The sequence below is a fragment of the Canis aureus genome, chromosome 1, assembly GCF_053574225.1.
Source record: "Canis aureus isolate CA01 chromosome 1, VMU_Caureus_v.1.0, whole genome shotgun sequence".
Taxonomy (NCBI): domain Eukaryota; kingdom Metazoa; phylum Chordata; class Mammalia; order Carnivora; family Canidae; genus Canis; species Canis aureus.
Genome location: NC_135611.1, coordinates 54,876,008 through 54,898,429, shown reverse-complemented (window position 1 = coordinate 54,898,429; position 22,422 = coordinate 54,876,008). Strand labels below are relative to the sequence as shown.

Sequence of the window (22,422 nt, the reverse complement as noted above, 5' to 3'; positions counted from 1 at the left end):
GATAATATGCAAGTGGCCAGGTGCTGCTGTGACACAGTAAAAGTGTGTCTCCAGGAGCAGGGGCACGGGGCTGGGCTGAGGACTCCGGTCTGCCATCCCCTACCCTAAGCCACCACTGCCTTACTTAGTTTTTCTGAGACGTGTCCCAGAGCTCAGGCAATGTGCCATCCAGCTACACCTCTTAAACTAGTGCATCCTGACACCCTGGGACCCTGCAGAGGGAACAAAGATCAGGACGCAGCAGCATCGATGATCCCAGGGATCAATAGGTCTTAACCTACAGAAGAGCTGCCCATTAAATTAATGGATCTCTGTGTAGACCCTTGCCATCTGGTGATCCCAGCTTTGCAATTTCTGACCTTGCAGTACAAGTATTAATAGAGTCGCTGAAGCCAGGTGTCATCAAACCTAACGATGGCAAGGCGATTGTTTCTGGCCACCTCAGTCGTGATACACTGGCACTCTACTATACAATCCAGACAGATTGACAGACATTCCGAGGACTGGGGGGGGTCTACACAATGGGAACAAGTAGGTTTTGCCTCACATGCTTGGTGGAGGCTGCTTGGAGCTTTGTGCAGAAGGACTGAAGCCGCACCACTCCCAGGTCTTAGGGTCAGTCCTTTGAGGGTAAAATCGGTCCTCTAAAATCCAGCTAGTGTGGCAACGCACCACAGGGCACGGGTCCTACAACCTCATCCTGAGGCTCCATGCGGATCTGAAATACCCCAAGTTATAAGCACAACTGAAGGCTGGTGTTGGATGTAGAGGGACACGGTAATAGAACGAAAGTACTGTCATTTATGAGGCCCCCAAGCATTCTGGGCATGGTGAGCTCATGGCACTCCTCCCCCCGAGGCCTGCAGGACGAGGTACCTCCCCGCTGCGCGCCAGGGACTATGGCTGGGAGAGGTCCCCGCTCAGGACTGGGTGGGCGCCCGGGTCACCTGCCCTCTCCCTTCCCTCCGCAGGGTGCCATGGCCGCCACCTACTTTGCTCTGAACAGAACTCCGCAGGCCCCACGGCTGGAGCCGGTGCTGTCGTCCAACCTGGCTCAGCGCAGGGGCATGAAGAGACTCACGTCCACCAGGCTATAGTGGAGCAGGCCCCGCAGAGCATCCTGGGTCCTCGGTGCCAGCCTGGGCCCCCGTCTCGGGCACCGCCGGGGTGACCACTGCCCGACCGCAAGGCTCGGCTGCCTCCGCTCATTCCACGTTTTCTTGTTCAGCCTGGATCGGATCCAGACCGGTGACCTCCCAACGCCTCGCTGTGCCAACCTCGCTGCCTCCTTACCCCGAGCAAAGCCAGACGGGCTCATTGCAGCGCACACCACCATGCCCAAGGCCTGTAGGGTTCCTTCAGACTCTGGAGGTCTTTTACGATCATGGCTTATATTTATATAGAGAGATATTTTTTCCAATGATAAAGCCAGTAACTGGGTCAGATTTCCGCACACGCGTCCTAGTTATTAGGGTGGGCAGCGCACTGACCCTTCATGGCACAGCCTCCCAGGAGGGGCTGGCCTCTGCGGTTCTGGGGTGGCCAGAATGATGGGGTCTGCGGATGGCACCCAGGGGTAGATGCCAGGTCCCCTCCAAATGATCCAAAGAGCCCTCATCCATTGCCCTTCCTCTCTGATTGAGGTGCTGGGTGTTCTCTCAGGGTCACAGACCCGAATGAGGGAAGAGCCCAGGACTAGCAGGTGTCACCTTTGCCATGGGAACCTCCTCTCATAAGATCCGCATGCCTCTGGGGACAAGCCAGCCATGGCCTGTGTCCCCCGCCCTGTGTCCTTGTCCCTCCATGGCTGGGGCTGCGGGGCTGGGGGGTCCAGGCTCCTGCCCTGGCTCCAGCCAAGAAAGGTCGCCCCAGCTTCTGAGAGAGAGAGAGCAAGCGCAAGAGCACTGGGCCTGACACCGGCCCCGCGACCCCAGGTCAGGCTCTGTGCTCTCCCAAAGCAGTGGATTCGCTGTGCTTGCCTTCCCTCTCTGTCCCCCGGGAGATCCGTGAGCGTTGGCACCCGGAGCTCTGTTCCTCCCTTCTAGGTGTGCTCGGTCCTGCTGGAGCCAGGAGGGGGCCGGGAGGCCCGGCTGCCCCTGGGGCCCAGAGGGGAGCTGAAAGATGGGTTCCCCAGGGTAGGGATGCACTTTGTAGAAGCTGTGCTTTTGTGTTACATTTGTGTTTCTGTTTTTCACCTGATGTTGCAGTGACATTTAATGTTTCCCTTGGGGTGCGTGTGTGCACGCAGGAGGGACGCGTGCCCACGGGAGGGGGCGCATGCATAGGGGAGGGGACACGTGCACAGCGGTGGGCGTGGTGCCGAGGGGGGGGCCTGTGCGTTCCTCCTTAAATAAAACCGGGACAGCCTCAGTGCCGCTGCCCAGGCCAGAGGGGAGAGCGCATGTGCCCCCCCCTCCCCCGTGTCCTCCTGCCGGCCCCATCGCCGGTGCCCCCAAGCCAGCCCAGGATGCCCCACTGCCCTCGGCTGGATGCGGGGCACCTGTGGTCCTCAGCCAGGTCTCACTAAGAAGACATAAGTCCTTGTTCCCTTCATCCCCCATCTCAACCAACCATACCACTTCAAAAAGACAAAAAAGCAACATGCCACATTCTGTTAAAACTCCTTAGCTGGGTCCGGTTGTTTTCAGACCTTAAAATGTAAACTTATTTCAGAAGCTTTCATTATTCTGTGAGCCTTTCTCCCCAGAGACGTAAAGGTGGGGGCAGGTTCATGAGCCAGTTTCCTACAAAGCTTCCGTAGGCATCTTTCACACTTTCTCAATAGAAAATGCTTCTCCCCAAAGCCACAAAGCCTTGGTTCACAATAGTTTTGCTTTAGGTCTGAATTATTTTATCTCTTAGTAGTAGCTTAGGAAAAACTGGATAGCCCTTAGGTCGCGGGTTTGCCCTCCTGGGAACCAACAGAGGTCATTGTACCTTCTGTCTGCCATGGGGCCACTGCTCTGCCCCGCGCTCACGGGGCCCAGGTGTGCCACCCGGCAGGTGGTTTGTTCGTGGAAAGTCTGAGTGCAGAGTATTGCAGGCCCCAGGGAAGGAGCCCAGGAGCAGGCAGAGAGAGGGGCCAGCCTGTGCTCTCCGCCACGGCTTCTGCTCGTCACCTTTTGCAGTGCCCCCATGCACGCAGCCCCACCTTGCACACTCCGAGAGCCACAGAGCCACCCGGGGCTCACCTGGCACCATGCTGTGCCCTTGGCGAAGGGCCGGCGTGCAGTGGCGGCGGCAGAGACACCGCTGGCACCTGCCCTGCTGAACCAAGTCTACTTGAATGTCTGTACAATACCTCTGCTCTCTCACCTGATCCAGAACACGGTGATACTTGAAACCCTTCCAGAAAGTCAGCCTAGAGAAGTCAGTATCACAATTGAAACTGAGCTGCCCATTCCTGAGTGGCACGGCCTGGCTGTGCGTCCTCAGCAGCAGTCCTGGGTGAAGGAAGGGGCTATTCTCGTTTCGCTTCCCCAGTGCAGGGCACCCCCCACCCCAACCCCCTACCCCAGCCCAGAGCACCCTGGGGGCTTCACACAAGCAGCCAGAGTGCCCGGAAAGTCAGATCGCTGCCCCTGGAAACACGGGGAACCACCCCCCTCTGGATCATAGTCCATGGACTTTGTCATTAGAAAACCGAGCCCGGGAGCTCCCCCCAAGGAACTCCCTGCGGTCTCCTCCCCACCTGCCCGCCCCCCTGTTTGATGGAAACACCTGGCTCGCCCCATCCGGGTGAGCCCCCCACACATGCCGCCCCCAAGTCAAATTTGGGCAAGAGTGAGACTTCACCTGTGTCCTTAGGTCAGGTTGTCCGTGACTTTAACTCCGTGTGTGTTGATGCTTGGAAGACTGTCCAGCGTTTTCAGTGATAATAGTACTTAATGTTAGCCAGTATTGTTCATAAATGGTGTTACCCCCAAAGCCGCACGTTGGGACTTCTGCCTCACGCCTGACTGATCCTCTCAAGCACATGACGAACTTGATTTGCACTCTGTTTTTCTTTCCCGATGGTTTTGTCGCCCTTCACCTCTCCAAGAGTCCTTAAAATTCAAGAATGGAGAAGGACACCGCAGGCCCCTGGGTGGTGAGGAGACTGGAGGAGCGTCCAGCGCGGCTTCGCAGAGCTCGGAAGAACGTGGGATACTCGAACTCGCCACCGCCATCGCCCACGGGGAGCCCGCTTTCCACCCAGATCCCGACTCAGCACTTTGTTTACAAGCCCGCATTTGTGTTTACAGGTCATTCTTATGTTCACGCTTTGTATTTTATGTTTGAGATGGGCGGCCACTATACAGATATTTATTACGCTTTCCAGACTTTCTGAATAGATTTTTTTGGAATAAACATGGGTTTTATGAAGTGTAATATTTTTCTAGGATAACAATAATTTTTGGACTTTCTATGTTGTTGCCAATGATAGTCTGCAGACAAGCATCTTACTTTCCCCCCGTCCCTCGCTCTGTCCTCGGGCTGCTGGAAGGTGGCATCGTCATAGGGAAGCTGGGACAGCACGGCCATCCACTCCACATCGAGAGCTGTGTGCGTGTGCGTGGGCATGCTGGGGCTTTGCATGCATGTGTGGCTTGCGTGTGAATGCATGCACATGTGCATTGTGTAGCGTATGAACATGTGTGTGCACATGTGCATGCCTGTGCAGTATGTGCATATTCCTGTACATGAGTGGTGTGAGCATATGCGTGCATCTCTGTGGTGTGTGTTGTGTGCCTGTGTGTACCTGCATGTGTGGGATGTGAGTGGTTACACATGTACACGTGTATGTGTGGTATATTGTGTATCTTATGTGGCCTGTGTAGTGTGTGTGCACATGTGTACATGCACCTGTGTGTGTTGTGTGTTTGTGTATGCCTTGTACACGCATGTGTGTATGCATATGTGTGGTTCCATATGTGCACGTGTGTGTGGTGTACATGCATGTTCCTGTGTATGTGTGTGCACTCTGCATGGAGCCAGGCCACGTGATGGGATGGGCGCTGGCAGGAGACAGGGGATGCTGTGTCGGCAGTGAAGCAGGTGACCCAGGGTGGGCTGCTGGAGGCTGTCCCTGCCATATCTCGTTCTGTGCACGGCCACCTGACGTCCTCATGCCCATCTCCTCTTTATACAGAAATAAAACAAGAAGCTACACTTGGTCTTCAGCTCTCCAACCTAATTTCTTCCTATTTGGTCAGTTCCTGAGTGGCCACGAGTGAGAGACACACATTCACCTTTCTGCCACCAATTTCTGGGCTGCTCCCCCAGCAGAGTGTGGGGAATTTCTTCCAGAAACCCTTCAGGCTCACTGCACAGGTGGGGGTGTCAAAAGCTCCCAGAGCCAACAGGAAATGCAAGGTGCCCCCAGCTACAGGGGGGAATGTCTGCAGCCAGCAGCGCCCCTATCCCATGTTACAGACCCCATGGCACACGCCTGGTGGTGAGATGGCAATCCCTCAAGTCACAGCTCAGGAGGTCGGAAGTCCCAGGTAGGTTTGGGGGCTAAAGTCAAGGTGTCAGCAGGACTGCATTTTTCGGTGTGCTAGCTTCTTTTTTTTTTTTTTTTTTTTTAAAGATTTAATTAATTTATTTTTTTTAATTTTTATTTTATTTATTTATGATAGTCACACAGAGAGAGAGAGGGACAGAGACATAGGCAGAGGGAGAAGCAGGCTCCATGCACCGGGAGCCCGATGTGGGATTCGATCCTGGGTCTCCAGGATCACGCCAAACCGCTGTGCCACCCAGGGATCCCAGCTTCTGCAGCACATATACTAGGACTGCATTTTTCGGGGGCTTCAAGGACAGTCTGAGCCCTGCATTCCTGAGCTCCTGGCCCTTCCTCTATCCTCAGAGTCAGCCACAGGAGATTGAGCCCCATATTCTCACCCCATCCAACTCCTCTCCTCCTCTCCTACTTCCAGGACCCTTGAGGTGACATTGGTGCCCCTAGATACTCCAGGATACTCTTCCTATTTCGGGGTCAGCTGATAAGCAGCCTGAACTCTGCCTCTACGTCACCTGACACACTCACGGGTTCTGGGGACCAGGACATGGCATCTTTTAAGGGCCCATTCTTCTGTCTACACACCACATAGGGCAAGCGTAGATCTGCTTACAGTCTTCAGCTTGTGTGTGTGTTTCGGTGGAGGAAGATTCAGATGCTTTGCTAACAAATCAGCCTGGCACAGTCTCGTGGGTGCAGATAAACATGACACTTGGGGTCAGAGCCTGCAGCAAACAGCACGCGCCTGGTACACACCGGTTCCCCTCGCCCTCAGGTCTTCCTTGGTGACAGAGACTGGCACGTACAGCCAGCTGGGTCACAGTGGGGCACCTGGCTTGAGAAACCCCAGTCACTTGTACAAGGGCTGGCCACCCTTTGCCCCCGAGGGGGACACTGTCTCTATCTTCTTGGGCCATCACCCAGGCAAACGTCCTTGAGAAAACCGTCCAGTAACTGCTCACACACGCACAGAAATGCAAGTCCCGTGGAGATTCACCTCCCACGCCCGGTGGCTCTGTTCCTTGTTGCCCTGAAATGCTGAACAAGGGTCATCCAGGAGCCTACCAACAGGCAGAAGAGCTAGGTTTGTGTATCTTCTGCTGTTTTTATCTCCTGGGGACATCCTCCTACCTCGCAATCACAAATGCATCTGAGGGTATAAATATCCATCTTTTGTAAGGCTTAAAATGGTCCTCCAGACACTTTTTTGTGCAAAATACTGTGCATATATTCTCAAATTCGGCCAACCCAGGCCAATAGCCACATGTACTTCCCAGGTGCTGGAACCAAGTGACACGCAGGAGCCACAGGCCTGGCTCCTGGCTCTCAGCATAGCCCCAGGGCCACCTGCATCTCCGCCCCAGCAAACCCTGAGGTTTTGTCTGGCCTGCAACCTTCTAGGTAAAACGAACAAACTTCATTTGCAAAAGTGGATCCCGAAGTACCTCTGACTGAACCAGGGTCAGAGGCCCTGGGTCAGGTGCAGCTCTGCCTCTGGGGTGTGTGGATGTGCGCCCGCCTCCCACCCTGTCTCCATCCCCGCACCCACTCCCGCACCTCCCCCATCCCACCGCTCACCTTGCTTGGCCTCACTCAGGTCCAGAGCTTCCTTCACGTAAGTACAACCTCATGTATTTTCAGTTTGCCAGTGTTTCTACAGAGTCACATAAATTCGTAGTCGCATGAAAAATCAGACCAAATGAGATGATCCGTCAGGGCAAAGATTCAGTAAATCAAAAAACATTTGTTAAGCACAGACCCCACGCCCAGGAGTTAGAGATGTGGCTGCAGCAAAGCAGAGCCCTCCCCTGGTGAAGGCAATCTCCAGGCAGAGGGAGAGAGAACAGTAAGACGTGGTAGGCTCCACACACCAGCGCTGTGCAAGAGCAGAGCACAGCAAGGGAGTTGCTGCCCTATTCAGGAAGGGCAGTCAAGGCACAAACCAATCCTGAAGATTTGCCAGTTTTGGGGGCACCTGGGTATCTCAGCATGTTAAATGTCAGACTCCTGATCTCAGCTCAGGTCTTGATTTCAGGGTCATGAGTTCGAGTTCTATGTTGGGCTCTATGCTGGGCATGGAATCTACTTTAAAAAAAAAAAAAAAGGGATTTACTGGTTCTTCTCAGCAACAGGTATTACCAGTCTCTCAATGCAGAGCTTATGAATTTCAAGGTTGATTTAATTTATTCCCCATTAATGGCTATAATTCAGGATCTAGAATCAAAAGCACCCAGAGCTGACATGTGTCCCATTTGGGTATATGTTTGTCACTTTGCTGTGATGAGGACAAACATCAAACAAGTATCTGGCACAGAAACAATTTCCCATGTGTTGTTCTTAATCACACTTGAGCTTCTTTGGCAAGAAAACCTCATTTTCTAAATGATAACTGTGGTAGCTCAGAAGCATCACTGTTGGCGGTGCATTCCCTTAGTTGCAGTGTTTTCCCGTGAAATGTATCCATACATTTTTCTTTCCTGCAGGAATGGGGACACCACCAGTTCACTGCCTGAGCTCAGCTCTCCTGCGGTTCTGCTCTGGACCGAGGTTGAGATGGTGAAATTGGAGGCCTGGATCACACAGAGCTGAGTCAAAACCGCAGGCTTGGAACTTGGCTTCAGTTTTACTGCAGCGCAGCTGACACACGGTGTCATGTCGGTTTCGGGTGTACAACAGGTGACTGGACACGTGTGTTTGCTTTGCTGCGCTCACCACATGCGCCTCCAGCACTATTTATGCTCCCCTCTGCTGTGCTCAAACTTGGCTCCTCTATCATTTCAAACTATGGACAAAGAAACTCCACCCATCAGGTATTGGGATTAGTCCTAAATGCAGTGGAAAAGGTAAATATTCAGACTAAGGAAGAGATTTTTTTTTTCAAAGATTTTATTTATTTATTCATGAGAGACACAGAGAGAGAGGCAGAGACACAGGCAGAAAGAGAAGCAGTCGTCTCCTGCTCGGCTCCTTGGTGCCAAGTGCTATAGGCAGGTTTGGGTGCGATGTTGGTCACAAGTGTTTCTTACCATTATCGGGGCACTTCCAGCAAACAAAATCCTGCCTGTCCTTTTCATGCCGGCTCAGGCAATGTGTCCATAAAACCTCCTCCAGACCCTGTCGCTCCTCAAAGAGCCTGTACTATAGCCAGTAAGCATTGCAGGGAACTTGGCTTTGGTGCACCCATGTCCCCCCTGCCTGGGACATGCCTGAGAGTGTGCTCTTCCTTTTTTTTTTTTTTTTTTTTTTTTTTTTTTTTTTTTTTTTATTTATGATAGTCACACAGAGAGAGAGAGGCAGAGACACAGGCAGAGGGAGAAGCAGGCTCCATGCACCGGGAGCCCGACGTGGGATTTGATCCCGGGTCTCCAGGATCGTGCCCTGGGCAAAAGGCAGGCGCCAAACCGCTGTGCCACCCAGGGATCGCGAGTGTGCTCTTCCTATTCCGAGCTCAGCACAATGCCTTGCACAAAAAATTATTTGTTAATGAATAAACAGATAAGGTATGAACAGGAACATATGACATTCTAAATAGGGCTTTGGCATCCTCAGGTGGGGTTAGGTGGCCTCAGTGACGTGGCAGGTCGGTCACATAAGTTCCTTTCTTCTTCCCAAAACTTCACTACTGAGCCCAGCACAGGCCACGGGCCATCGTGTGTTTGCAGTGGTCACAGACCGCCAGCAGAGGGTGCATATCAGCTCCCTGCAGACCCAAACTTGCCTCTCCTCCCAGACTCCTGAACTCAGTCGAAACACTTCCTGAAACACACCATTTCCAAAGGATATACCCAGAGAGCCTTCGGTCTGAAGCCTCTCCCGCCCCTCACCGTCAGCAGGCATCACATCCTGATGGTGCTGGAGTCTGCACTACCTTCCGCTCATCCCTTGCTCTCACCTGGGCCACTGTGGTCACCTCCTGCCTGGCCTCCCTGCTGCAACATCGCTTCTCAAACCCACTGTCCACACTGCAGCTCAAAATTCCATCAAAAGACAATTAATGGGGGGGGCGGGCATCTGAGTGGCTCAGTGGTTGAGCAGGTGCCTTCAGCTCAGGGCATGATCCTGGGGTCTGAGGATCAAGTCCCCACATCGGGCTCTATGGGGAGCCTGTTTCTCCCTCTGCCTGTGTCTCTGCCTCTCTGTGTGTGTCTCTCATGAAAAAAAAAAAACACACAATCATGCTCCTATCACTTTACACACAAAACCTCCAATCCTGTGATTCTTCTATTTTTTTAAAGGTTTTATTTATTTATTCATGAGAGACATGGGCCGGGGGGGGGGGGGGCAGAGACACAGGCAGAGGGAGAAGCAGGGTCCCTGCAGGGAGCCCGATGTGGGACTCGATCCCCAGACCCCAGAATCATGTCCTGAGCTGAAGGCAGGTGCTAAACCTCTGAGCCACCCAGGGATCCCCCACTGTGATTCTTCTAGAGCAGGTATGGCACTTTGATCTGGCACAGGAGTACCCCTCCCCCCATGACCTTGGCCACTGTGTTTCATCCATCAGTCTCCAGGCACATCCCACCTGAAGTTTATGCTGTGCTGTCCAACAGAGTGGTCACTAACCCACGTTTGGTTATTAAAATTTAAACTTAGAATTAAATAAAATTCAAGCTTCAGTTCTGTGGCAAGTATCCCACAGCCACACGAGGCTGGGGCTCCTAGGTTGGACAGCAGAAACTCTAGAACATTCCCATGATCACAGAAAGTTCTACTAGACGCTGGCATTCTAGTGTATATGTCAGGAGTCTTAGAGATGAAAGCATCTACTCTAACCAGTTAAAGCAGAAAGATTATTATTAAATAATATTAAGTAATGTAAAAAGCTGTCAGGAGAGCAAGCCAGAGATGTAGCCAGAGATGGTGTCCCCACAGCGCAGGGCCCCCCGTGGCAGAGACGCCCCTGCCTCCCAGCTTAGCTTGCTGGGGACCGTTGCCCTGCACAAGACTCATCTCCGCTCCACACCTTGCAAGGACAACGCCCTCCCACCTGGCTCTGACCTCAGCCCAGGTCAAGAGATGAAGTCATTGCAGTGGGAAAGTCTCAGGAGTACAGGTTCTCGAGTTTTCAAATATCTGTAGCACAAGAAAGCCAATCCCCTGCATTGTCCACACCGCAGTCCGTTAGCCACATGCGTCTAACAGGCAGCTGCTCTTCATAAATGATGGGAAGGCACACACTTTCTCCAGACAGAGCCTCCACACCATTCAAGGTGACCATTCTCAGTGACAGGAAAATGGGAAGGGGAGAGAAAGAAAATGAGTTATGATAAAACCCAAGAGAAATTGTGGGGAGTTACTGTTATGGGCTAAATTGTGTCCTCTTCCCCCCAAAATTCTCATGCTGGAGGACCGCAGGACCTCAGAGCATGACAGTGTGAGGGAGGCAACCAAGTTAAGATGAGGCCATTGGGATAGGCTTTCATCCAATAAGACAGATGTCCTTCTAAGGGGGGGATTTTTTTAATACTTTGTTTTTAAGATTTTATTTATTTATTCATGAGAGACACCGAAAGAGAGGCAGAGACACAGGCAGAGGGAAAAGCGGGCTCCATATAGGGAGCCTTATGTGGGACTCGATCCCGGGACTCCAGGATCACGCCCTGAGCTGAAGGCAGGCGCTTAACCGCTGAGCTACCCAGGAGTCTCTAAGGGGGTATTTGGAGGTAGACACACACGAGGGGACGACCGTGTGGATGTATGAGAAGATGCTTGCCTTGTGGCCAAGCAGCGACACCCCAGGAGAAACCAACCCTGCCGACACCTCGATTTCAGACGTCCAGCCTCCAGAACTGTGAGAGATAAGTGCCTGGTGTTGAAGCCTCCCGGTGTGGTAGTTTGTCACAGCAGCCCATGCAGACAACAGAGCTACTAGAGCCTGCAGCGCTGAGGCAGGTGGCAGGGTGCTGGTGACACTCCCAGAATTCCCAGCTACCTCCCGCACGTCTGATTCCACCTTCCTTGTCCCCTGAGCAGCATCTGAGCTGGCTGGGAGCTTCGCTCTTCATTTTCATCTCGTTCTGCATACCTCGAGGTCTGTGCCTCCACCAGCCCACATCTCCCAGGGGATGGCTATGTGTGTGGGGGGTGGTGTCCCCCTCCTGCCCCCAGGTAGCAAGAGCCCTCCTTCATGAGCTGAGACCACTAGACGGTGACACTTCTGGCCTGGGGGCTACGTGGCCTCTGACAAGGCAGCTGGAAGAAGCCACATTTGTGTCCTCTTGAGAAACATCCTTGGGCAAAGCCCAAAAGCCCAGAGAAAGGAAAGCTTTGCTGGTGAGTCACAAGGTGTGACCAGAAGCAGGTCTGGGGGCTCCTACCCCCTCACTCAATCTCCAGGCCGTGGAGGAGAGAAAAGCCCCCCATCTGCTTTTTGGTGAGGTGTCCACCGCCAAGGCCAGGATGCACCCTGGTCCCCTGATAGGTGACCATTCCTCAGTCACCCACAACCTTGTCCTAACAAGACCACATGGCAGGACTCAGGAACCCCAGGGTGCTTGGTCTCCTCCCTCCGGTCCCGGTCAGCTCAGGTCGCAGGCAACACAGCTGAGTGGGGACTGAAGCAAGGGGCCTTCATTCCTCTGGGTTCAGGAGGCTGGGAGTCTGAGATGAGGGTGCTGGTGCCTCTGGGTCCAGTGGGGACCTGCTTCCTGGCTCACAGGAGGCTCTGGTATCATCACATAAGGGGCCCCCCCGCCTTCACAACCTCACCTCAACCTAATCACCCCCAAAGGCCCCTGCACACACCATCACAGCAGGGACAGGGCTTCAAGTATGAAGCTGAGGACACAAACCCGCAGCCCGCTGTGCCTCCTTGGCTCTGAGTTTCCGATGTCATCGGTTGGAGGTGGCCCATCCGTGGTAGCACAGGCGGGAGCAGGACGAGGGTCCCGTTTCACCCCGCAGTCTAGGAAGGGCGCTTACTCCTCGCTCCCACCCAGCAGAGCAGGGAGGATGCCCCGAGGACGAAGGAAGGGGCAGGGGGCTGGGCCAGCACACCTGTACCCGAGCGCGCTGCTCACACAGACCCCCAGCTGCTCCTCGGACAGACGGACGGACGGAGCCCTGCTCTGCTTCGCTGTGTCCTCTGCCGGGAACACCCATCCCCGGCCATGCAAGTCTGCGTCCACCGCCTCTCTGAGAGTTTTGTCTGATGGCCCCACGTGAAGAGCAGCCTGCCCTGTGCGGTTCTGCTCCGGCTCATCCCCCCACGGGACTCCCTCCTGGCCGTAGCACGACCTGCATTGATGCTCTCTCTCTCTCTCTCTCTCTCTCTCTCTCTCTCGCTCGCTGGACTGTGACCATGGCAGTCTTTGCCTGTTTTCACTTGAACCCCAGGCACACTCGTTGGCACTCAGCAGTGCTCACAGCACAGAAGTGGGGAACGGTACCCCACAGAGATCTGGGCTGGGTTTCCCTGTAGAAAACACATCCCCATCCTCCGGCTCCCCAGCCACCCCAAAAGCCACTGGGAAACAACTTCAACACGTGGTACCAGGAGTGTATGAAAGCAGAGAAGCACAAATACTTCAGCTGCTGGAAGGCAGGGTTCAAATTCTAGCTTGGGCCACTGCGAGCTGTGTGAGGGCCTATCAGGCGGTCCTTCAATTGGGGGACCTCACAGAAGTCTCAGGGGCCTCCTGCACTCGCGTGTGGGCATGCTGCTTGCTCCTTGAGAGGGGACTCGTGCAAGCACATGGGTCTCAGGAGGCCTCATCCTCCCTTGGCGAAAACATCCAGAGTAACCTACTACCACCACAGGCAGTGTCCCCTCGAGGTTAATGATTTGGCGATGCTGGAGTTTGCTTGAGCAACAGGGAATTTGGAAAAGCTGCATCTTCTCTTTTTAAGTGTAGAACTAGGCCAGGGTAACAGACGAGGACAACCAAATATTAGCTTTCAGATACACCGCTCCCGATGCTCCCGAACTGAGCGCCCTGGCCCACATGGAAGCTCCTCGAGGTCACATAAACAAATGTCCCCTGGGCAGAGGTCAATGCATTTTGTGGGGGAAAGATTTCCAAAGCACCAAACCAAACTTGTTCTGTGCGACGGCATCACACTCCTAGGGTGCTCACGTCACAGGTGCCCCAATTCACCCGGCTGTTCCGATCTCCATCCCTTAGATCATGTTTGGTGAAGGTGTAACTGAAGTCGAGACAAAGCCCTGAGAATTCAAGTTCCAGATTCATCATGGGCTTCATACTGACGAGGGGCACCATGGTGGAGAGTGGGGCGAGGGGGGGGGGGTGGGGGGCGGTGCTTGCTAGGGGTTATTTAGGTAAAATAAGAGGTGACCGTTGCCACAACCAGGAGGAAACCTTCATGGAGCAGGAAAGAACCCGTGATGGATCTTGAGGAAACTCACAACTGACTGCGGGTAGGGAAGAGAGGAGGAACCACAGTTCGTGATGCAGAAAATTCATATTCACGACAAGTATGTTAAGCTGACGTTATACATGCAGAATATACACAAATTTATTCTTCCACTACTTGAAACCTCATTTTGATTGAAAAAAAAAAGTGACACCTAATGAATTGATCTAAAACGTACCTGTGCAATCCAGTGTGGAACCAGGTATAAAATGAACAACGGAATTTCATTTTTTTTAAAGATTTTATTCATTTATTCATGAAAGATACAGAGAGAGGGAGAAAGAGGCAGAGACACAGGCAGAGGGAGAAGCAGGCTCCATGCAGGGAGCCCGATGTGGGACTCAATCCCAGGACTCCAGGATCACGCCTGAGCCAAAGGCAGACGCCCAACCGCTGAGCCACCCAGGTGTTCCAATAATAAATCAACTTTAAAAAAAAGAAAAGAAAAGAAAAGACAAGACAAGAAAATCTGGCATCTGAATGGAGATGAATTGTACGTGTAAAATACGAAATTTTGAAGACTTAGCATGGAAAAAAGAAAATAAAACATTTCAATAACTTTTATGCTGATTATATATTGAAATAATATTTTGGATATATTGGGCTAGACAATATCATTAAAATTTCCTTTTAAGTCACCTATTTCCTTTTAAGTCAATGTGGTTACTAAAAACGTAAAGTTCTGCATGTGGCTCTTGTTCTGTTTCTAGTTCCTTTTTCCTCTTGCCAGGGCCATGTGGGAGATGGTTCAGTTGCCCTGCTGTCCTATTAAGCGTTCCACTTATGGGACAGGTTTGATTACTTCCCCACCGTTCCTTGGGTTACTTCCAATCCTTGCATTTCCTGTGCGCAGGCCTGAGTGGATTCAGGTTCAAGATGTGGGTGGGCTCCACCAGCGGCGGGGGAGGGGGGGGGGGCGGTTTCCTTGCTGAAGCATCACACCAGGGGGTACTAGAGTTCTGTCCTTCTGATCCTGATGCTAATAAGTAGGATCCCCTAGGTCCCTCCTTGTAAATTTGCATTTCTCCTTTCAGACAGCAAATAATCCCTGTGAGGATCCAGCTCCCATTTATTTACAGAATGGTTTTAGCATTCTTTGCGAATTTTCTTCTCATCCATCATTTCACTAGGGATTGCAAACTGGTGTTCTTTCAATCCTACCGTTCTTTCATATTTATTAGCTGAACTTATTCTTTTTTTTTAAAGATTTTTTTAAAATTTATTTATTCATAGACACAGAGAGAGAGAGGAAGAGACACAGGGAGAGGGAGAAGCAGGCTCCATGCAGGGAGCTCGATGTGAGACTTGTTCCGGGTCTCCAGGATCACACCCCAGGCTGCAGGCGGTGCCAAACGGCTGCGCCACCAGGGCTGCCCAGCTGAACTTATTCTGAGAAGAGCTTTCCTTCTTCACTAGGACTATCTAAAATAGTTCCTGGGGGTGGGGGTGGGGGGTGGTAAATGCTTCCTTCCCTTTAACCACAAGAGTTGGTGCACTAATTATGACAAAGGAGTTTCAAGTTTTTATTGTGTTTGGTTTTTTTTCTGTGCATTTTTTAAAGTTTTGGGGTTTTTCGTTTGTTTGTTTGTTTTATTGTTTTTAAAAATAACTTTGGGAAGCCTGGGTGGCTCAGTGGTTGAGTGTCGGCCTTCAGCTCTGGGAGTGATCCCTGGGTCCTGGGGTCAAAGTCCCGCACTGGGCTTCCTGCAGGGAGCCTGCTTCTCCCTCTGCCTGTGTCTCCACCTCTCTCTCTGTGTCTCTCATGAATAAATGAATAAAGTCTTTAAAAATAAATTAAAATTAACTTTACTGGGATACAATTTGCATACAATTGCATACAATTGCATGCAATTCCCCCTTTTAAAATGTACAATTCAATGGTTTTAAGCACATTCACAGAGTTGTACCAGCACCACCACAACCCGTGTTGGACCATTTCCATCACCTGGAAGGAGAGTGTGTACTTGTGCCCTAACCCCTTGCTACCCTAGGCAGCCACCTGTCTACACACCCCTGGATGTGCCTACTCTGGACATCTCATGAGAGGGATCATACTATATGTGGTCCTATGTGCCTGGTGTCTTCATAAGCATAGTGCTTGTGGGATCTATCCATGTCATGCATGTACCAAAACTTCATTTCTATTTATCACTGAGTAATATTCCATTGTCTTGCTTATCTATTTGTCAGTTGGTCCAACATTTGGGTTGTTTTCACATTTTGGCTGTTATTTACAATGCTGCTATGAGCATTTGGATACAAGGGCTGTGTGAACATATGTTTCCAGTTCTCCTGGGTGGGTATCTGGGAGTGGGATTGCTGAGTCATGTGGCAGCCCTGCGTTTACTCATTGGAAGAACTGCCAGACTGTTCTCCAGAGCAGCTGCACCGCTCTGCATCCCTACCAGCAGTGTACGATGGTTCCTCCTCCTCTATATCCTTACTGACACCTCCTGTTCTCCGTTTTCTGTGGTTCTGGAGAGCGTGATCCGGTATCTCACCATGGCTTTATCATCTCTCTGATGGCGGATAACGTTGAGCATCTTTTCATGAGCATGTGACCATTTGTGTACCTTCTTTGGAGGATTCTCTATTCAGTCCTTTGCTTGTTCTTTAATTGGGCTGTCTTTGTATTACTACGTTGCAAGCATTCTTTAAATATCTTAGGTGCAAGTCCCTTATCAGATATGACTTGCAAACATGTTCTTCCATTCTGTGGTCTTTCTCTACATCTTTTTGTTCTCCCTTGAGCATCCTGGTGAAGAAGTGTCTCCATTGCTTGCAGTCATTGTGCTTTCTGATAGTTAAATTGTCCTGGGTTTACCCCATGACTCCTTTTTTAAATAGGGAATGGATGGGAATTTAGGCAGGGAAAGAATAGCGGCCCCAACTAAGCTCTGAGGGTATTTCAGGTATACAGAAACTGGGACAGAACAAAAATAGAGATAAGGAAGAAAAACCAGAGTTAAAATGTTTTTCTAATAATTGCACTATAGCTATGGAACATAGAAAATAACCACAAAAAGTGATCAGGCCTAGGGATGCCTGGGTGGTTCAGTACTTAAATGTCTGCCTTCACCTCAGGCCGAGACCCCAGAGTTCTGGGATCAAGTCCTGCATCAGGCTCCCCACAGGGAGGCCTGCTTCTCCCTCTGCCTCTGTCTCTACCTCTCTCTCTTTGTCTCTCATGAATAAATAAATAAAATCTTAAAAAAAAAAGATTAACCAAACCTAGGAAGACATATCTATAGATCAGAGATGTCACAAGAAATGAAGACTCTTGCACAACGTATAAGCATCATGTCTAGTTCTAGACCACTGACCTGACCACTGGCAAGTTTCCTGGTCAGTTCTAAATAAAAGACTGCCAATGAAAAGCCCTCACTGGCAACCCAGTGGGGACCCCTCTCACTCCTGACAGCCTTTTTTGTATTCTTGCTTAATAAAACTCTACCGCTTTGCTCATCTCCTTTGTCTACGAGATTTCATTCTTCGACTCTGTGAGACAAGCACCTCGCTCTCCTGCTTCACTTTTCTACCAAACCCCTTAATCCCACAAAGGTAGAATTTCAGCCAGTGTCAGGGCAGATCAGAGGGCTTTCTAGGCTCCTGCAGTCACAACACAAGACCTCATCCCAGTTCTGTCCTGTTGCAGCAGAGAAGACAGGCTGGCTCCCACCACGGACTAAGTCTGTAGTCAGAGATATGAGCTACCATTTCTGTTGATGTAGTTGTCACTGAGGTGCAGGGGTGCACAAGCACCTGGCTCTGGGGGGCCCAAACAGACCAGGTCTGCTGTCACTGCTGACAAAACCCAAAGCAGAGACACAACTGGCTGTGGAAGAAGACAGGAATATATTCCAGTGAGGGCCAACACTGGAAGACAGCAAACTAGTGTCTCAAAGGCTATCTCCAAAGTGCTGAAAACATTTCCAGGTTTAGGGACACCTGGGTGGCTCAGTGGTTGAGCGCCTGCCTTCGGCCCAGGGCGTGATCCTGGAGTCCCAGGATCGAGTCCCGCATTGGGCTCCCTGCATGGAGCCTGTTTCTCCCTCTGCCTATGTCTCTGCCTCTCTCTGTGTGTATCTCTCATGAATAAATAAATAAAATATTTCAAAAAAATTTCCAGGTTTATATAAGGAAAATGTGGGGCAAAAGTAGGTGGTTGTGTGCAGGTGTGCGGTAAAAGTCAAACTGATCATTGTCTCGGAGTCCATCACCAGTGGGGTCTTGCTGGCTGTTCCCTTGAGGGGATGCTTTGCCCATAAGGTCTTCCCCCTGAGCCAAGACACCAGCTGGAAAGAAGAGTCCAACTGGAGAGTTTGAGGTCAAAATGGAGGCAGCCCAAGTCCCCTGTCATAACTCCCCCAACTTGGTTTTCAGCAGAAAATTGTGTAGAAGTTGAGATGAGGCCGTGGAAAGAGCTGGGATACCTCTGACCTTCCTCCAAGGGCAGAGATGAACAGGATAACATCTCAGCCCTTCCTCCTCAGAGTAAATAATGCTTGGAGGATTAAGGGTGGCGCAACATTTACACACACCCTGATTAAAAAACAAACCAAGTGAGCTGTAGCAAAGGGAAGAGGCTGGCAGGTAAGCCCACAGGGAATGCAAAATACTGATGCCTTGGTTTCCTTTTGCAAAATAGTGATGCCTTGGTTTCCTTTATCCTTCACCATAATTTGCTAGGAGATTTCTGAATTGCCAAGCAAAGTGAATTGCCCTTGCTTGTGAAATGGTTTCTTTGTGACTTCTGTGGGAACTGTATGAAAACAGCGAGCCAGGAAAAAAGTAGATGGGGGCAGGGGCTGCCAATCTGAAAGTGTTCACCAAGACTTGGGAGCAGCACAACGGATTAATGACAAGTAGGACGGAAGAACTAGCTACCGTGGCAAGATGGTACAATTCATATCCCTGGCCTCTACCCGCAAGTGTCCTGCCTCTCACAAAATTCCAGAGTTTCTCAGCTTACTTATTTACTACATTCTTTAAATTACTAATGCAGTCACACTAACATGTGCCTACCTAACTGGAACCAAAGAAAGGCAGGTGTTGGGCTGGAATAAAAGTAGGTAGCAGGACAAAACAACACATCTATGTCTATAAAACACTTCCTCATCCATTAAGTACTCCTCAAAAGTTGCCTCTTCTCATCACAGTAGCCCTCCCACATGGACAAAATGATCAATATTATCCCCATGTCCAGAAGAAAGCCTGTGGAATTAAGTGTGTTAGTTCATAAGCACAACTACTGTTTCCTCTTTTCCTTTTTTTTTTTTCCTATTTTGATAGTTAGGTGAAAAAAATATAGCTAGTTTACTGCCACATAGATTTCTTCGGCCATGCATGTGAGGCATCACAGACCTGCCTGCCATGAGCCCCTCCATGGGACACCCAACTTGTGGATCGCTGACCATCCTACAAACACAAGCACTGCCTGGACACACAGTGTATGTCAGTGCCTACAAAACGCTGGTGCATATGGGTGCTCTGCAGCAGGGCCAGCTTCCCCCACTCTGACTTCAGCAATCTGAGCTCACAGATCCTGCTCCTAACAGTCAACAGGGAAGCAGAGTACACCCCTGTGTGTGATTGTCATTTCCGAACTTGGATGGACTTGTGAGATTCTTTCTTCCACACACCTGGGACTCAAGGTAGCCAGCAATGTTTGCATTTTTACCTTCTATACTTTGTCCGCATAGGGGTCATGTTGGGTTTTTAGGCCTTTCTAAGGTTTTATATTCTCTTATACATGAGATCACATAGCCTGCTTCATACTTAAAGGCTTTATTCATTTATTTGAGAAAAACCAAGAGCACAAGTTGGGGAAAGGGCAGAAGGAGGAGCAGGCTCCCTGCTGAGGAGGAACACCGCACCCCCCCCACCCGCCCCCGCCCGGGCTCCATCCCAGGGCCCTGAGCTCATGACCTGAGTCAAAGTCAGATTCTTAACTGAGGACAGCCAGGCACCCCTGCTCCATATTTAAAGTAGCAAATATACATATTAACATGGAAGAAGTCCTAATTGTGCTATCGTGAAATAGTGGGGAAAGCATGGCTCGCAGATTAAAAGAGAACCGGATTCACATCCCAGGTTAGCTGCTTAGCCAGACAATTTTCCCTTTATGTTTCTTTTCTCTAGCTCATACTTCTCCGTGCAGTAGGAACTAACAAAAGGGTTTAAGGTCCAACCAAGGCTAGATGTGGAAAGCAGAATCATCAGAAGCCAGTCTGGTGGTGACACCAGTAACTGGGGGCAGGAGCCCTCAGGAGAGTTTCTCCAAGTGCTGTCACTAACCAGCTTCCAGGGTCCTGAAGCTCTAAGGTTAGCAGTCTGGGAATCTGCAGACGCTTCCTCTGATCACTGTTCATGAGGAAAAGGAAAATACCAGGGGATAAGGCTGATCCGCCATGAGATACAGGAGCCCCTTCTCACAATGGATGTTGGGGAGGCTCCCTTCCCCATCAATCTTGCAGAGGCAGTTTGGTTTTATGCAAGGAGCCATTCAGTTTCTTTAAAAACACCCCTTCTGGGTTATGAGAATTATTGTACAAAAAGTGCCTACTGGTTAACAAATGGTAGCTATCCCCAAGAAATAAAATTCAATCAGTAAATTTTAAAGCCCTAATTGGAGGGATTTGTGAATGGGGCAGCATTCCACCTAGCAAGTAGAGATTCTGCAAGGAGTTGTACAAAATGGAAGGTTTTGATAGGAACGACGGTGGGGCAAGAAGTTATCAGCAAAAGAAAAGATTTGTTTCAGGAAGGGGAAGGGGTCTCATCATGCAGATGACCTCATCTCCTTTGGGGGTGGAGGTGGATGGAGAGGGCCCTAGTGACAGATTACCTCGTGGATATAGATTGGAAAATTCCAGATTGACTGGCTTAAAGTTCCGCTCCTGCCAAGTATGAAAGCACCATTAAGTCTTGGTTTGCAGGACTGAAGGCAGGTAACTCCACCTTGAGCCTGTGGTTTTCAGCACTATTAATGATAATACTATTAATCATGAAGACCCCCTTGTTTTCTCTCCCTTTTTTTTTAAGATTTTATTTATTTATTCATGAGAGACAGAGAGAGAGAGAGAGAGGCAGAGACACAGGCAGAGGGAGAAGCAGGCTCTACGCAGGGAGCCCTACGTGGGACTCGATCCTGGGTCTCCAGGATCACGCCCTAGGCTGTAGGCCGTGCTAAGCCACTGAGCCACGGAGGCTACCCCCCCCCTTTTTTTTTTTTTTTAAGATTTATTTATTTATTTACTCATGAGAGAGAGAGAGAGAGAGAGAGAGAAGCAGGCTCCATGCAGGGAGCCTGACCTGGGATCCCAGGTCTCTAGGATCAGGCCCTGGGCCAAAGGCAGCCGCAAAACCGCTGAGCCACCAAGGATGCCTAGCCCCCCCCCCCCTTGTTTTTTCTAAGCTCCTACCTGCACCATGAAGCACCAGGTTAACACAACCCACCTTCCCTGTGTTGCTATGGGATTGCAATGTCCCCTAGTCAGTCTTTCAAATGAGATCCAAGTCAGGTGTGACCCATGGAGGTCCTTAACAGAAAATGAATCTGATTCAAAGATTTGCTATTTTACTTCTCAAAGGCATTTTTATTTATTTTGGATAGATAGCCTATTTTCGTTGTACAAATGTCAACGGGAACAAATAAACCATACAGTGAAAAGGTTCGCTTCCCTCCACCCGTCTGCGCTTACTTAGCCGTCTTTGGAGGCAGCCCCTGCTAACACTTCCCTTTTATCTTTGGAAACAAACTGATAGACTTTTCCTGTCCCTGTGCACAAACGAGTAGCACAGACGACTCTGCACCTTAATTTTTCTTTTTTTAAGGGCTTATTTATATTTGCAAGAGAACGCACGGACACGAGCCGCAAAGGCAGAGGGCGAGAATCTCCAGCAGGTCCAGCTGCGCAGCGAGCCCCCACCTTGGGCTGGACCTCAGGAGCCCCCATCGTGACCTGAGCGCACCTCCCGGTGTCAGAGGGTTAGCTGGCGGGGACACGCAGGGCCCCCTCCCCGCTCCGGTGCGATGCACGCGGCGCGATCTAACCCTGCCTGGGGCGGACGCGTTAGCGCCGTGCACCTGCGGCTACCCGAGCCGTGCACCTGCGGCTACCCCAGCAGGACGGGCCGGGTCGGGGCGTGTGCACGGCGCCCGTCGACCACCCAAGCCCCCCGGCCGCCCTCCCGGTGCGCACCGGGGGCACCGCGGGCCGCCCACGCCGGCACTGCGGGTGCGCTCGCGGCCCGGCCAAGGTGCCCTTGCGGGGACGCTCCCGCGCGCCCCGGCGGCCGCACGAGCCCAGCCGCCCGCCTGCCCGCCGAGCCCGGGACCGTCACCCGCGCCGGGAGACCGCCAGCCAATCCCCGCGGGGCCCCGGACAGTTTACGGCAGCGGGCCCCGCCCCCGAGCGCCGCAGAGGGGCGGGGAGGAGGTGTGCGGCTCGCGCCAGCCAATCCGCGCCGCCGCCTGCCCCCCCGCGTCCTCCCATAGGCCGAAGGCCGGCGCGGCCGTAAGGCGGAGCCGGCTGTCGTGAGGC

General features: G+C 51.4%; 1 protein-coding gene across 7 annotated transcripts in view; it reads left to right on the top strand.

The window, feature by feature from the left end:
* The window catches only part of RPS6KA2 (ribosomal protein S6 kinase A2), a 344,859-nt gene extending 340,488 nt beyond the window's left edge, over nt 1-4,371 (top strand). For all 7 annotated transcript variants that reach the window (XM_077899684.1, XM_077899685.1, XM_077899688.1 and 4 more), the window contains one exon: nt 972-4,371. In XM_077899684.1, coding sequence (XP_077755810.1) covers nt 972-1,097 — 126 coding nt within the window. In that variant the 3' untranslated portion in view covers nt 1,098-4,371. The remainder of the gene's footprint in view (nt 1-971) is intronic.
* The last annotated feature ends 18,051 nt before the right edge of the window (nt 4,372-22,422 follow it).